Genomic DNA, 18,030 nt, shown 5'->3' with positions numbered 1-18,030 from the left:
ACTGGTGGAACTCTCGTAAAGGACTTGAAAGTTTGTTACTGAAGTTGAAGTTTATGTGCACTCAGAGTTTTACCCTCAGTGTGCACCAGTGCTTGGTGTGCACCCTGCCAATAACTTAAAATAAAGGATTATTATACTGGTTTTGTACAAATAAGCTATGGCTTTGTGCAATAATGAGATAATGAGAAAACCCGTCCGCCCGCATGTGCTATTCTATGGGAAGTTGATGAGAAACAAGTTATCTCATTGTAGTGGGTAGTGCTAAAAGCCGGAACGGAATGGAACGGGGCGCGCTCCAAGTTAATAAATCGTTTTTGCAGATTGTACACCATTTCTTACCATTACATAGTGACTAGAATTGTGATGAAGTTAGTTTTCTTCTACTTGTAGGCATGCTAGAAATCGCTCGCTCGAAGTATCTATTTAATGCCCACTGCACGAAAGCGTTTTGCTACTACCTACGCTGAAAAACTATCATTTAACCTGCTAAACTATTATTTTGTAAGCACTGTAAGCATATGATTCACAGCCACTAACATGCACTGTGGTTAACTTTCGTAAATTATTGCCCATGCTGGAAGACTTCAGAAAACCATCCTCACTGTTACCAAGAGTCCATAATAACTTTTTTTATTATGGACTCTTGCTGTTACTAAAGAGTTGGACACGACTATAACATGAAAATACTACAGTAGTTTACATTTTACAATGATAAGGAAGCAATTCTACATCAGGATTAAACAGAATTTGATGGATTGGTAAGAGCACAACATGCCACGTGGCGGGCATTAAATAGAAACTTCGAGAGCGTGATTTCTAGCTTGCGTATAAGTAGAAGGAAATGAACTCTAGCACAATTCTAGTCACTGTGTGGCAGTTGGAAACGATGCAAAATCCATATGAAACAATTTTTCTACTTGGCGCGTGCCCTAATTGGTTCCGTTCCGTTCTATTCCGTTCCGGCTTTTAGCACTACCCCATTGTGGTGGCCTTAAAGGTAAAACTTAGAATTCTGTGAAAAAAAAATTAGACCATTGAGGTTTTGGCTGTGATTTGACAAAATGTACAGAGTAGTTTTGATATGGGCGCGTCACACCGTGATCAAGACACACGGTAGTGTCGTGTGGCCCAAGAAGCTGTCGCGCCACACCGTGAGTATATTAACAGGAAGAAAATGCAATTTTCACACCTATGTAGCTCTGTGATCCTTAATCCCATTGCAACCAAATTTGCTACAGAAGTGTCGGCCAGTTAGGGGAGTCTACATACCAAATTTGAAGGAAGTCGCTCCAGCCATTTCCGAGATACGAGCGAACAAAATTTCGTTTTAATCTCTTCATTCTTTCTTCTTCATCTTCATTTCGCATAGTGACACTTCGCAAAATCCACCATAAAACACGAATGCGTGCTCGGATCGGGCTGAAATTTGGCACACTTAAAGGGATCATTAAGGCGGATCTCAGTACCACCTTTGGTAGGAATCCGATGAGGAGTTATGACCGATTATTTGCGTACAACAAGGTCGAAGGTCTGTCATGCCTACAGGGTAAACCCCTTGGAGGAATTAGTTGAAAATATATATGTAGATGAAGTAACCATCGTAGGAGTGCCTTATTGTGGTTTGAAAGGAATCGAGATAAAGACCATGGAGATATGACACAAAACTCAACCTGTGTCAAAATTACGCGATCGATTTTATGAATAAAAAAACTATTAGTTTTCACGTCTACCAGGAAAACCGCTTAGAAAAATGAGCTGAAAATCAGTATGTAGCTGGAACAATCATCATAGAAACTCCCTTACAGTAGTACAGAGGAATCGGATTACAAACCACTGAGTTATGATTTGAAAGGCAACTACGTGTAGCAAATGCAAGATCGAGATACTCTAATAGAACAGTCACCCTAATAGAGCTTTCAGCTACGTTTATAACTTAGAATTATATTACATGGCAAGTTATTCTGTAGGGAATTCAATTACAAACAGTTAATATGATAGATAATTCAGCTACAGGTAAGTCACCCTGTATAGAGTTCACCTAGAAACAAGTCACCCTGTAGAGAGATCAGCTAGAAGAAGTCACCTTGTAGAGAGAGTTCAGCTACAAAGAAACTACTATGTAGAGAGTTCAGTTGCAAACAAATAACCCTGTACAGGGTTCAGCTACGGACAGATCACCCTGTAGAGAGTTCAGCTAGAAACAAGTCATCCTGTAGAGAGTTCAGCTACAAACAAATCACCCTGTAGAGAGATCAGCTAGAAGAAGTCACCTTGTAGAGAGTTCAGTTACAAAGAAACCACCATGTAGAGAGTTCAGCTACAAACAATTCATCCTGTAGAGAGATCAGTTAGAAGAAGTCACCTTGTAGAGAGTTCAGCTACAAAGAAACCACCATGTAGAGAGTTCAGCTGCAAACGAATCACCCTGTAGAGAGATCAGCTAGAAACAAGTCATTCTGTAGAGAGATCAGCTAGAAGGATCACCTTGTAGAGAGTTCAGCTACAAACAAACCACCCTGCAGATAGTTCAGCTACAAACAAGTCATCCTGTAGAGAGGTCAGCTAGAAGGATCACCCTGTAGAGATCTATAAAAACAAATCACCATTTAGAGAGATAAGCCAGACAAAGTAACCCTGTAGAGAGATCAGTAAGAAACAAATCACCTTGTAGAGAGTTCAGCTACAAACAAAATCATCCTGTAAAGAGTTCAGTTACAAACAAATCACCCGGAGAGTTTAACTACAAACAGATAACCCTGCAGAGAGTTCAGCTAGAAACAAGTCATCCTAATTTGTGACCGGATCTGCGAAAAAGGGACATAATCGCTCAAGCCTAAATTTACAGTTTACGGAATTTTTCAATAATACACAAGTATTTCATGATCACCCAATGTATTCAATGCCTTATACTATATAATAAGGCATTGAATACATTGGGTGAAATACTTGTGTATTATTGAAAAATTCCGTAAAATTTTTTAACCCCTCTTTTTTAGTGAAGGAAGGGACTAACAATAAAAACCTGGATATCATCTTATTCGCCTGCTAATGAGGAGTTGGAAATTCTTTGTTTCGTTGCAGTAGACCCAAGCACACGTACGTTACGAGCGTTTGTTTATGTCATGTCGAAGCAATCGTATGCGATCGATTTTTCTTCATGAATTTCGTCTTTGTATGCAGTGAAGAAGAGCGAGTAAAGGAAAAACGTACCCAGTAATTTATTCCCCTGTTCATGGTGAACACGATGGTGAAACGTTTGGCTCTGTACCTCGATCCGTTGGTAAGTTACAACCGTTTTTGTAAGCGCCTGTAATTTATTCTCCCTATACTTGCTGTACAAATCGATTTTTCTGTTGTTGCTACTTTGTAGGGCTGTAACTCCCAGAGTATTTGGCATATGAAGCTGAAAATTTGGAAGTGGGTACACTTGGCTACATAGATTATAAATACTCAACAAACAAGAATTTGGAAAAAATGCGATTATGTCCTGTTTTCGCATCCGGTCACCTATAGAGAGAATCCTGTAGAGAGTTAATCTATAAGCAAACCACCCTGTAGAGAGTTCAGCTGCATTTCCAGTTACCCAGTAGAGAGATCATCTGCAAACAAGTTATCCGTAGGGAATAATTGGCATGTGATAAATGTATGTATTATATAATTAATTTTGTACATTTACTGATAAAATCTGAAATTAGTTAAACTATTTTAAATCTGCTCCATCTTTTTCTTCTTCCTGTGGTAAAGAAAAAAAGATAGGTTAAAAAAGCCCTAAAGCTGGCCATAGACTGGCTTTAGGGTATACAAATACAAAAAGAAGTGAAATCTAATCCAAAACAGCCAAGCTGTAAAAAAAGAGTGCGGCCCTCAAAAAGGCTATGGTGAAAAAAGATGTGAAATCCAAGGTGGCAGCCAAGAAATGGCTGTGATGGTAGGTTAATGGTAAAAATTTTAATAACAACAATTCAGGTGAATTTTGTACCAAGACCAAGCGGCACCAAATTCACCTGAATTGTTGTTATTAAAATTTTTACCATTAACCTACCATCACAGCAATTTCTTGGCCGCCACCTTGAATTTCACATCTTTTTTCACCATAGCCTTTTTGAGGGTCGCACTCTTTTTTTATAGCTTGGTTGTTTTGGATTAGATTATCTATAGCTGTCATTGAGAGCCTAGCTCAATAGCATCAATAATTTGAGATACTCTAATGGAGCAGGAAAGATTGAGATACTCTAATAAAGCAGTCACAGTACTTTTCAGAGGAGTAGCGTAGCAAGCTACTATGTAGTTATAACAAAGGAGATACAGTTGGTGGAGGGCAGCTATTGTCAGCAGTTAGTTACCTTACAGGTAGGCCATGGCATCACCAAGCTAGACCCCCAGCCCCCTCCCTAAATAAAGGTGTTTCCTCTGCCACTGACCACAACATAGAGCCTTTTGGGTTACTAAAATCTGTAGAACCCTGTGTTTTGATGTCTAACAATTACAGTATATAGAACTGATGCTGTTTTTAACCTTAAATCCAGCAAACTGCAAATGATGACTACTCATAGTTAACAATAATCTTATTATTAATTATTTCACTATGGTTGGGACAAGAAAGCTAGTACTACTAGAATACAGCAGTTTATGCCACACATGGTATACTCTGAAGTTTAGTTATTAATAAATTAATCACCCATGAGTAGGCATCTAACCAGATTAGTTACCCGTGACAATATTTTGTCACTCGTGTCATCTACAGTGTACTTGGTTTAAATCTAGTCACAGAAATCATCTCTAAAGTATACAGATGTCATTAAAAGTCATCCCTGGTAAATAACAATAGTTGTATATTCGTGTGCAAACCCTATATAATTAAAAAGATGAGATAAATATTTCAAAGCCAGAAGTGTATGACTGTATTATAGCTTTGAAATTGGTCAAAAAATTAAATTAATGTTGCAGCCTCATTGATGAACATCGGACATCACATTCAGTATAATGTGCATTTAAAGTATACTAACCATAAACTGTAATGTTGGCATAGTTAGAGTAGCTGCTGTCACTGCCATCACTAATTACACATCGGTAGTGACCAACATCTTCTGGTGTAAGGTTACCAATAGTGAGAGTGTTAGAGTCCACTCCAACAGCACCAGATGGAATACTACCACCCTGTCTTTCCCAAAAGTATGATGACCATCCTACTGCTTGACATGTTAGTTGCAAACATTCAGTATCAGATTCCAAAGTGACTGCTTGGCTATATGGATGAACAGTAATTGCAGGCTTTGTACCTAGCATAAGTACATGTACGTATGGTTTAAAAATACAAGACATTGTTCAACTGACTTAATATAGAAGCAGCTGCATTATCCCCATACTCATTCTTGACTACACACTCATAGCTTCCACTGAGATTCTTTGATATACTATCAACAGTTAGAATATTACTAGTCTCTCCATTAATATCTTCTCCATTGTGTCTCCACTGGTAATTGAAGTTCTCCTTCCCTACACCACTCACTGTGGTAGTGAACTTGACAGGTTGTGTAACCTCTATACTTTGACTGGGTGGATACACAGTCACCTCTGGTAGACCTGTATACCAAAGTGTTCATCACCACTTAGTTGACATGTAACACTTAATAGTCATACCAGTAACTGTTAGTTTAGCTGGATTTGATGTGACACTACCTCCATCATTATTAATGGTACAAGTGTAGGTGTTATCATCAGATGACCTCACATCTGGGATCACCAGGGTATTGGTGTTTATACCAGTCACTTTACTAGGAAATGATCCTGATCCAACTGTCCACTGGTAATTTACATTATAACCAGTAGCAGAACATGTGAATGTAGCAGTTTGTGTGAGATCAATATTTTGTGGTGATGGAAGTGTGCTAATTCTTGGAACTTTGACTGTAAAAACAAATTATTTTCCATTGAGTTATAAGAAATGTAAATGCTACCAATATACTCAGTATGGTGTAAGTGACCATCACAACCATAATTGTGACCGGATTTGCAAAAGGGGGTCTTCCTCACACATCCAATATGCTAACTTGGACAATTCATAACTTCAGTTCCGAAAACGCTACTGACCTGTAATTTGGTCAGTAGTGAGCACCGACATAGAGCAATAGATGGCAAAACTTTCAGGTTTACATCTTACTTGCACACTAAGTAATGGTCTTCCAAGTTCATAGAATTGGATGTGTGTGGAAGACCCCTTTTCACAAATCTGGTCACATATGTACATATGGCACGCAAGTATCAATTATCGTAGGGTACATGTATATAACCAAATATTATATTTACTGACCATTAACTATTATCCTAGCATAATCTGAGAACAATTTGTCACCATGATCACCAACTAGACATCGGTAGCTGCCAGCATCTTTTGGTGTTAAATTAACAAGAGTTAGAGTATTACTATACACTCCAGTAGCACCAGATGGAATGCTACCATCCTGTCTTTCCCAATAATATGATGATACTCCCATAGCTTCACAAGTTAGTAGTAAACTTTCATTGTCAATACCTAAAGTGACTACTTGAGTACTTGGATGAACAACAATTTTAGGCTTTATTCCTGGATTAAAATAATGCAATAAAACTTTTTAAATTATCTCTAAGGTTTCTCACTTAATTTAGAAGTTTTAGATGTACAACTATATCCATACTCATTCTTAACCACACACTCATAGGTTCCACCATCAATCTCTGTCACACTATCAATAGTGAGAGTATTACTAGTCTCTCCATTAATATCTTCTCCATTGTGTCTCCACTGGTAACTGAAGTTCTCCTTCCCTACACCACTCACTGTGGTAGTGAACGTGACAGGTTGTGTAACCTCTACACTTTGACTGGGTGGATCCACAGTCACCTCTGGTAGACCTGTATACCAAAGTGTTCATTATCACATAATTAACATTTAACACTTAATAGTCATACCAGTAACTGTTAGTTTAGCTGGATTTGATGTGACACTACCTCCATCATTACTAATAGTACAAGTGTAGGTGTTATCATCAGATGACCTCACATCTGGGATCACCAGGGTATTGGTGTTTATACCAGTCACTTTACTAGGAAATGATCCTGATCCAATTGTCCACTGGTAATTAACATTATAACCAGTAGCAGAGCACATAAATGTGGTATTTAGTGTAACATCAGCACTTTGTGATGATGGGTGTGAATTAAATTTTGGTGGATTGACTATAGAAAAATTATGTATCCTGTTATATTATTACACATTTATAAACAATGGAAGCATGTAAATCAGATGGCAAGTACATACAATAGGTTTTTTAATTTGAGGCTTGCTTTACTAAATCATTGACAAATTAAACTGATTCCTTTTTACAAAACAATTCCATGTACAAAAATTCCACAAAATAATTATTCATTATAATACACAATATAACTGTGTGGTACACTACCTTTAAAAATGGCTTTTAATACAATAACTACATAATAATATTACTGCATGGGCCTGCAAATATAGTGCATGTGAGTGTATAAAATTTACCAATTTTTCAGGTTTTTTATGACTCATAACTTTGTATGCTATCATGCTATAGCCATGCAATAGACACATGCCTTGTCATAGCAACAACCGCCATTTTAAATGGGGCTACTATTGGTAATCATGTTTGTGATACATTGAAATACAAAGATGAAAACAGCTTGAACAAAGTGTTACACAAGTGTTGAACAACAGGCTATAGGAGCCTTCAAGGTTGCAATTTGGTGTTTCTAGTTTGAGGCAGGTGATCATCAGGGTTGAACAGAGATGAAGCATTGACAACACTAATTGCATACCTTGTTTGCACATACAAGGATAGTGTCTTAGGCTGGCTATTCATTACTGCTGTGTTTAACTGAAAGTGACAACAGTAGCAGCTGACCACCCAAACACTATTTAATAGGTAGCTCCTAGTACAGGCAAACAAGGTAATTTTGAGTTGTCAACCATGCACGCAACCCTGATGATCACCGCCTCTAACCAGAAACACCAATTTGTAATGATGAAGGCTCCTATAGCCTGTTGTTCAACACTTGTTCAACACTTGTTTAACACTTTGTTCAAGCTGTTTTCATCATTGTATTCCAATGTATCACAAACATGATTACCAATAGTGGCCCAATTCAAAATGGCAGAAGGTTGTTGCTATGACAGTGGCAAAGTTTGAAATGTGTCAATTTTGAACCATTATTTAACATTTACTGTATAAGTTACAGAATACAAAATATTTTATTTCGGTACTGAAATATGATCTTTTGCATGATGACATGACCTACCACCTATCACAGAAAAATCATCAAAGAATAAACCAAAGTAATATTATCTTCTTCCATATAGTGTATGGTGCACTATGAATGCAGACACTTAAAAATAGTCATACAATTTCACTCATTACAAATAATGTTTATAAAATGTAATTTATTTTTGTTTTGCATGAAAATAAAGCAAGTTATTGCTATTTTTCCATGCAGAATTATATTATTGATCTAATATCCTTTAAATTTTGCAAATGTGTTGAGCCACTTCAAACTGTAGATTGATGCAAATACATGTTGTTGTTGCCCAATTTAAGTTCTTTTTTCAGTATAGTATAATGTACCAAGCAATTTCTCAGCTTTTTACACTGTATGGCATTGCAATTCCATAATAAACCATATAATCTGTTGTAGGAATGTGATAACCAAATACATCATGCACACACACACACACACACACACACACACACACACACACACACACACACACACACACACACACACACACACACACACACATACACACACACACACACACACACACACACACACACACACACACACCAGCGTTGAAACCGGGTCATCCGGGTCATCCGGGTCATCCGGGTCACATTTTCTCCGGGTCATCCGGGTCTGACCCGGTTTACAATTTATCCGGGTCTGACCCGGATTGGATCACGTGAGAAACGAAATTGTTCGTTTGACGACGTGAAAACTTATAAACGCTATCGCGTAGCTCTTTCGTGAGCCACGCCCACTTATCGCATTACCAACATACGCTCAGCCACGCTCATTTGTTAGTAAGTGTAGTATGTAGCACGAAATTGAGGGTATCTATGGTGAGGGATAGCTATTGTCAGTAGGTGAAGACCTTTTTTTTTTTTTTGGTTTTCAACCTACAGCTAGGCTGAAGTTACAATATTTACTCAACACGAATCGAACGCTCAAAATGTAGACTCGTTCGCTCGCTCGAGACTAGCCGAAACACGTATCGGCTTTAATTAATCCGGGTCAGTGGGTCATCCGGGTCAGCAGTAGTGACCCGGTTTCAACGTTGACACACACACACACACACACACACACACACACACACACACACACACACACACACACACACACACACACACACACACACACACACACACACACACACACACACTGTAGTTGTCAATCTTTTCTCTGAAATGCATTTTTACAAACAAATGTTTATAGTTTCTGCTTCAGCCACTTATTATTACCTATAGTTCCTGAACAGGAATTATCCAGTTTCATTCTATTTTGGGGTGAGGAACTTCCTATTGCAAATGTGACCCAGTCTGGGAAACCGGACATATATGACGTTTGTACAAGTAGCCAGCAGCTAAGTATCCTGCCATTATAGATCTGATGTTGACTATGTCAGGCGAGCTCCAAATGGGGTGGAAGACGGGAGCTCAGAAGGAGGGCAATAAGCTGTTCAAAAAAATGAAGAGGAATGCGTATGGATGAAATAGGCCAGGTTATGAGCTTCTCAGGTGTCAAAACCGGCTAAAATGAAAGGAAATTCACAGCACAGGTCTTTAGTCAACACCACAGAGCTGTACAGCCACATACAGCCATTTCCAAGCTGACCATAGCTCCATTAAGACCCCACATGACATGTACGGATTACCACTGAGCTTGGGAAAAGCGGCCAGCAAAAGCAGATCACTCAAGTCTAGCTGGTTCTGATTGTGAAATTTGATAATTTATTCACGTAGCTTTGTGTTCTTGGTGAGAAATTGAATCTGCTGGCATGGGCGTTAAGATTGTTTTTCCCAGATCCAGTCACAAATATGGGCTGAATTCAACTAGCCATCACTGAGATATGTGCACTTAAACTCTATTTAGGCTATTTTGGGTGGGTAATAAATCTCATATATGGTGTACTCCACCTTGATTTCTAATATTCTCCATGTCTTCAGGTACATAACATATGCTCATAATCTAGTTTTATCCAATCAGCATTTGTTTTTCATCTGCAGTGATAATTATAACGAGGGTGCTTATTTTGTCATGTGAGCATGCATAGTTGCCATGGTGCTAGTATTATCGCAAGAAAACCAGCTGCTTTTGCCGAGCCTACAGCAGAAATAGCCTTGGACGAGGTAAGTAATAATGTAAAATAGAATCTAAAGCAGTTATAGAGGCACAATGTGGAGTCTACGAAATTTATAAACCCTCAGTCCCTTAGTAGTGTGCTCACTTCACTCGTGCACTACAGCCCGGGCCTCCAAGTTAATAAATTTCATAGACTCCACATTGTGCCTGTATAACTATCATTTAAAGTTTGTCTTATTATTTATTGTACATTTCTTCGTCTTCTTCTTTATGCACCACTTGTAAAAATTATTACTAGAATGTGGTTTAGGTTATTTATTTTAAATTTGGAAAGCAGTAGAAGCGTCATACAGCATTATACATTTACAATTCCATTTTTGTACAAATCGGGTAAAGGTTATGTGTGATATTGTTTACAATGTAAAAGCAATTATTTTCACAGATACAGGGAAAACCGCTTTAAGGAACAGGTTGAAAATTAGTTCGAGATAGATTAACCATCGTAGGAATGCCTTTTAGTGGTTTGAAAATAATTGAGTTAAAGACCTCAAGTTATAATCAAAACACTAATCATGTGTATCAAGCATACGATCTAGATTTGTGAATAAAAAATATAATGTTATCTCACCTACCAGACAAACGGTTGAAAAGAGGAGAGCTGAAAATTGAAATGTAAGTAGATTAATCATGTTAGAAAGTAATTTCAGTGGAAAATAATAATCAGGTTTAAAACCTTTGAGCTGTATCATGAAAAACCAAATGCTTGTAGCAAGTGCAAGATAAAAATTTTAATAGTCTAAAAGTGCAGTCACAATATTAGAGCACTCAACTACGGTGCAAATCACACTATAGAGAGTTCAGCCAGGGGTAGTGGAGTAGGTCAATGTAGGTATGAGGCTATTGTGTTCCAAAAACTGAGCATTATGCTTTTGAGCAGTGCTCAAATAATCACCTACGTATTATGTTTTTGAGAATTGCCAAAATTATGCCACCATAATTGGCTAATAATGCCAGTTTATTGCTGTATCAGACCATTTTCATTGATTTTAAAGCTTCCATTAGTCTTGAATTCTTTAGCTGGTTGCTGTATTAGAGTGTTTCATTTCAATGTGACTGCTTCATTAGAGTAAATACTATTCAGTGATTGTTCTATTATAGTTTCTGACTGCTCTATTAGAGTATCTCGATCTTTTTTAATGGAATAGCTTCATAATCACCTCAAAATGCTAGCATAATTCCTGATTCCCACACATACCTATTATGCCCAAAATTATGCCAGCATAATCGCCGCATCCCTAGGCCAATGAGTGGGGGTCCAACTTTGGCAATAAAATTTATGCTATGGAGTTTGGAGCATACAATAGATACACTATGCATTGTATTCAATAGAATCTGCAAGGGGTTGCATCCACGAAATCTTTTTACATTGTAGAAGTTTTGAGAGAGTATGATTTCACTGTATTATTGCACATTAAGTAACTACTTACAGTTGTTTATAGGCATAAAAGTGATTGTTTTATTAGAGTGATTGACTGTACTATTGGAGTGGTGAACTGCTCTATTAGAGTATCTCAGTTGTTTCTTACAAGTATTGCCCAGCAAAAGTGGGGGCCCACAGCCCATCTAGATCACCTATGTATGAAGTTCAGCTACATTACAAGTTACCCAGTAGAGAGTTCAGCTACATTACAAGTCTCCCTGTAGAGAGTTCAGCCACTTTACAGGTCACCCAATAGAGAATTCAGCTCCATTGCAAAATAATTATTTTTCATGTTGGTGAGTTCAGCTATGTAACATGTCACCCTGTAGAGAGTTCAGCTACAATACAAGTTTCCCTGTAGAGACCTCAGCTACATTATAAGTCTCCCAGCAGAGAGATCAGCTATACATTACAAGACACCCTGTTGAGTGTTCAGTTACATTACAAGAAATATTGTAGGACAGTTCACTTACATCAAGTCACCCAGTAGAGGGTTTGACTAAAATACAAGTCACCATGTTGAGAGTTCAGTTGTATTGCAAGTCACCCAGTAGGCGATTCAGCTACAAGACAAGTACCCAGTAGGGCATTTAGCAGTTTAGCTATGTAACAAGTCTTGCTGCAGAGAGTTCAGCTACATTACAAAATTCTTCCTTTAGAAAGTTCAGCTATGTTGCAAGTCTTCCTGTAGGAGAGTTCAGCTATGTCAAGCCACCATGTAGTATTACAAGTCACTTGGTAGACAATTACCAACTCCCTCTGTAGATAATTCATAAAGTTTCCCTGTAGTGGGTCAACTACATTATAAGTCACCCTGTAAGAGAGTCCAGTTATGTCAAGCCACCCTGTAGTATTACAAGTCACTTGGTAGAAAATTACCAACTCCCTCTGTAGATTATTCAGAAAGTCTCCCTGTAGAAGGTCAGCTACATTATAAATCACGAGAGTTTAGCTACATCAAGTCACCCAGTAAAGAGTTCAGCTACACCAAGTCACTCAGTAGAGGGTTCAGCTACAAGCAAGTAATTACCCTTTGTACAGGGAATTTAACACTTCTTGCAACTTTGTGTGAAATGCGTAGTGTGGGTGTACATGCATGTCTGTTGCATTTCGCTATTCTCAAAGTGAAATAACCTATGCTACCACCCTGTTTAAAAACATTTGTCACATGTAAAGCAGTCTGAGGCATGATGTGGGTATCCACCACCATTATGGCATCAGATGAATTGCTTGCATTCACATGTATGAAATTGCAACAAGTGTTGAATTCTCTGTAAAAAGTTCATCTGAAGTTGACACTCTGCACACTTGACATGATGCAGATTTGGATAGGCTAATGAACCAGGCAAACACAATAAAATATCAGATTTACAGCTACTGATGAAGGCTTAAGATCAAAATTCTCTAATAGAACAGTTATCGCATGTTGAAAGTTGAATACCTGTTCACGGATATCTTAGATCTTAGATACTGTAATAAAGCAGCCAAAGTGCATTTTTTCTAAGAGCATATTTGGGGCATAATGAGGTATAGCTGATCATATTAGGACCATAGTACTTGGGGAAATGTTGAAGCATTGATCAAAAGCATAATAGACTCAGACCTACACGTGAGGCAGATTTAATGATAGATGAAACCAATACAAACATTTTCAAACTACGATTTAAAAAATATGATAATAATTTAACTCAGTAGGACACATCAACAGATTTTTTCATTATTAATTATGTATGTACAGCAGTATGTAATATAGTGTATATGTACCATGTATATAAGTTATATACTTACTAATTCCCAATCTTCCCTTGATATTACAAGCTAGTGGCTCCAAATGACCTCCATATGTTTCCATCACATTAAGTAGTTTAATAAAATATTTCTCGACATCACAGCTAATTACATTGTTTAGAAAATATGATGCTTTGTCAGCTGCCGTTCTCTCTGCTTTCATTCTAGCTTTTCGGTCACCAACAAAGAATCTGTTCTTATCTATTATTGCCACAAAAATGGTATCATCTAGTGGTAAAGCGGTTACAAGGTCCGGTTGAAAGTCTTTGAACACGTCTTTAAGTGAAGTACTAGCAATTGATTGGGCTAATACAGGAATCAAAATAAATCATGTATTTTAAGATAGAGTAACAAACTTAACCAGTTAAAAACTAAATTGAAGAGTTGTGAAGAAATCACTCGTACAAAATACACATAAAAATACTAATACTATAGTAACACACAGAGAAAGTAACATACAGTACAATGCACCTTGACAACTTTTTAAGCCAATCTTTTCTTTGATTTCCTGTGCTAGTGCTGCTACAGAATCTCCAAATACTTCCATCACATTAAGAAGTGTTTCAAAACAACTGTCAGCATCACATCCAATGATATTGTTCAGAAAATACAATGCTTTGTCAGCTTTAGTTGGTTTTGCATTTAAAGTGGCATTTTTGTCTCCACTAAAAAAATTGTTTTTAAATAGCAGTGCCTGAAAAATTGCATCATCCATTGGTAAGGTTTGTACTAGTTGTGCTTGATAATCTTTAAAAACTTGTGATGGTGATTTCCTGTCCATAATTTTATCTAAAGTGTGTTAAGTAGTGACATATAAACTGGATTGCAAAGCTCAAACCACTAGCCCATAGAATACATAAACTCTATATCCCAGTTTCAGCATTTGCACCTTTTAGATACTAAGCAATTAAATACTATACTAACGATTTCTGTTGTTGCACTTAAGGGAAACTTTGGCGCCATTAAAATTTGGCGAATTTGGTGAATGACCATCAATTTGCCAAAATTTCCCCATCCAAATATTTTGCTGGTGAAGAAAATAACAAACCAAGCCTCAAACTAATCAATTTCTCCTTGCCCAAGGGCTACTGGGCCAGGCATCACGCTAGAGCCAAGCCTGCCTCAACTACCTCACTAGGTAGCTAGCCACTGTCGTGGTATCCTCAAATCTCATCTTTGGAAACGGGCATGACAGGTAGCGAGTCCTACCATATTAAGTACGATATTCACTCTTCCAGAGGGTGTAGATCTACTGTCTATATAGTATTACCTTTTAGTTGATAGCTGACTCTAGGCTCAAAGACACGTGGCACTCCCAGTTCTCGCTTCAGACACAGTAATTAATAATCAAATTAATTAAATAGGGTGTGCGCTTTGCTAACAATTCACCAAATTTTATTTTACCAACAGTGATATGTTGCTTGATTTGCCAATTTTTTCCTCCTCCAAAGTCATATGGCATAATATTATATACTACTCTGGTGGGTTCACTTTTTGATGCTCCGTATATCAATTGTATGATCTGCATGGGGAAAGGACCGACTGTATTGTAAATTAAGCAATGCAGTCAGCCATTGCACTATGTTTTAGTTGTTTTTAACCCTAGATAGGAAAGATGAGTGATTCTGTAAAGGCTTAGTTTGAGGACAGGGGTTGTTCTCTCCACTTGTGACAGTCTCAGAAACTAACCAGCCAACTGTTGCTTTCTGGCTAAGCCAGACAAACTGTTGCTGCAGCAGCAAAAAACACAATAAAGCAATGCCACCACAGAAAGGGTGACACCATGATCAGAGCCCCCAGCAAGTATCAGAATGTTCCTTTGTTCCACCCTGGAGCTATGGCTGCTTAAAGACAATAATTTGAGAAGAAAATAAATTGCTGCACTGCACCTTTAACAACAATGCAGATGAACAGTAAGTGCATCACCTCAAACAACAAAGAAACTGTGCTCGAAAACCTATAATCATGTGAGCATTAGAGAATTAATATGCTAGATGTGTGGTGAAGATTAAGATGTTGTGCTGTGTTATAATATCTAATGCAAAACAGCCAAGCTGTGGTGCTCCCCCAAAAAGCCATAATGAAAAAAGATGTGAAATCCAAGTTGGCGGCCAAGAAATGGCTGTGATGGTAAGTAAATGGCAAAAATTTAATAACAACAATTCAGGTGAATTTGTACTGCCTCCTCCAATCATTGGTCTAGTGAAACAAAACAAATATTTTAAGCCTCTCTTGAATATATAAGCAAATAAGATTATATCCAGGGTTTTATCTTAGACCCTTTCTTCACAAAGAACAAAGCATTTAAAAAAATCATAGAATTGTTTTTATACACAAGTACTTTAAAGACCTATTGTAATCAATGATTTATACTGTAAAAGTGAGGCTTCCACCATTATGTCGGGTTTTCACAAGTCTGGTCACAATTATCTATTTGACTGACCCCATTCTTGTACCTACCATACAGTTCTTTTCTTAAATTTCCCCCACAAATTGCTTCTTGATCTCAGCCTTTTCTCACAAACTTTCAGTTAAATATTTGGTTCAACATAGCTTCCAGATTTAATCTCATGATACACAGTAGCTATTTTTTGAAAAATTTCAAGAGGGAGCATGCCTGACCCCACTAGTTGGAGCATACTACAAATTCTGACTGTTTACATGCTCTACACATTAGTGAGTCAACTTTCCCTGACATTTACTACACAAGCTGTCTTATGATCCTGTAGAACACACAACACAAAAGGTAACTTTGTTAAGCATCGTTCATGTGTAACTGATCTCCATCTCTTCCCACCCTCAACCTCCTGTTCTTTGAGATGTGAAAAAATGCTTTTAGCTACTGGCTATATCCCTTTATATCAAACGTACTAGCATTGGTACCTGCCCTATGTGCAGGACCATCTCCACAATAAACATTTTTAATGCCGGAAACAGGGACCAAATATTAAACACCAATACTGCTCATACAGCTATTTAGTGTGCATGGTGATGTCACTTTTTTAAAGAGAATGAGGTTTCCTTATGTCATCCTGCTGAAATTAATGATGCAAAACACCAAAGTTGTTTGTTTGTGGTTTTGACAAGAATTCAGTGAGTCTTTCCTATTCAGTGTGCTGTAAAGAACAAACTAAAGCATTGACACCTACTTTACATGCAGGACAACTAATGCAACAATAATTGCCATATAGCTGGTTATTTTTGAACCAGAAATTTTCGTAGGAACAGTAAAATCTGAATTTCTAAAGTTTTCATTTTGAATAATGCATATTTCGAAGTACAGGTGGATTTCAAACAAATAGAAATCCGTGTCACAAATTACAAAAATATGTAGAATCTACACAAGCTTGCCTTACTTAACTAATGGAATCAAGGATGGAATAAACCCACCCCACGTTTGTACACTGGAAAGAAGACTGAGTTATAAGTGGAGTAGATAGCAGCCACCGGTGAGACAATTGGCTCAATCAGGGTACAGTAGCAGATGGCATGGATTCTCAACATTGGCCATTCTGGATAGTTTACTGGCTTTGATGCAGTAATGATACTGTTCTGTATTGTTAATAATACTGAGCTTAAACTTGTGAAGAATACACAAGCGAAAACGCGTTGCTCAATCATGTGAAAGAACAGTATTTTTACTTGTGGGAATTTATTTTCAAAGAAAAACAGGATTTGGAATTTATTTTCAAACAGAAGGGCCTCTTCGAAACATTCGAAAATATAAATCCTTTGAAAATAACCTACTATACGGTAATCTGTGACCAGAACTGTAAAAAGGGGTCTTATAGCCTTTCCAAATTTGCACGTTTGACGAGTCCTAACTCATCATGTGTCTAACCTATTGTCTTCAAATTATATCCAGGAATAGTGCTATGTTAGGAGTGTAAAGTAACCAAATTTCAGGCTGGTACAATACTCACAAGTAAAGTTATGGATTACTAAGTACATGCAATTGGAAAGACTATAAGATCCCTTTTTGCAGATCTGGTCACACACATTGGGAACCAAGCATAAATATTAGTGTCCTACGTATATTGTTGTGTAGCATGCGTGTCGATAGTGCTTTAAAGTACGGTACAGGATCCTTATGCCATTTTAACAGTACATATTATAGTGAAACAATGAGCATGCAGGGCTAGTTAAACTGCATGAGAGTTAAGGCAATTGTATATACAGTATACCTACATGATAGGTGGTGTACACATGCAGTTACAGTTTCTACATGATGTTTACCTTACTGTCAACAAAGAGAAATGAACTTGTGCATAAGTTAAAGCCAATACAATTTGCGATTGTAGTTACTGCATGGCAAGCAAAGGTTCAATACTTGTCCTACGCTATGCACTTTCAGTTCTGATGTTGTAGTGACTCATATACCTCTTGCCATACAAAAACCCAGT

General features: G+C 37.5%; 1 protein-coding gene across 1 annotated transcript in view; it reads right to left on the bottom strand.

Moving 5' to 3' along the window:
- LOC136247996 (basement membrane-specific heparan sulfate proteoglycan core protein-like) overlaps positions 1–18,030 on the bottom strand; it is a 121,563-nt gene that overhangs the window by 47,349 nt on the left and 56,184 nt on the right. The window contains exons 17-24 of the mRNA XM_066039814.1: positions 14,099–14,416; positions 13,628–13,933; positions 6,949–7,215; positions 6,637–6,891; positions 6,311–6,583; positions 5,641–5,907; positions 5,335–5,583; positions 5,007–5,279 (exon numbers count right to left, since the gene is read on the bottom strand). Coding sequence (XP_065895886.1) covers positions 5,007–5,279; positions 5,335–5,583; positions 5,641–5,907; positions 6,311–6,583; positions 6,637–6,891; positions 6,949–7,215; positions 13,628–13,933; positions 14,099–14,416 — 2,208 coding nt within the window. The remainder of the gene's footprint in view (positions 1–5,006; positions 5,280–5,334; positions 5,584–5,640; positions 5,908–6,310; positions 6,584–6,636; positions 6,892–6,948; positions 7,216–13,627; positions 13,934–14,098; positions 14,417–18,030) is intronic.

The sequence above is a fragment of the Dysidea avara genome, chromosome 2, assembly GCF_963678975.1.
Source record: "Dysidea avara chromosome 2, odDysAvar1.4, whole genome shotgun sequence".
Classification (NCBI taxonomy): domain Eukaryota; kingdom Metazoa; phylum Porifera; class Demospongiae; order Dictyoceratida; family Dysideidae; genus Dysidea; species Dysidea avara.
This window is presented reverse-complemented; position numbering and strand designations above follow the sequence as displayed.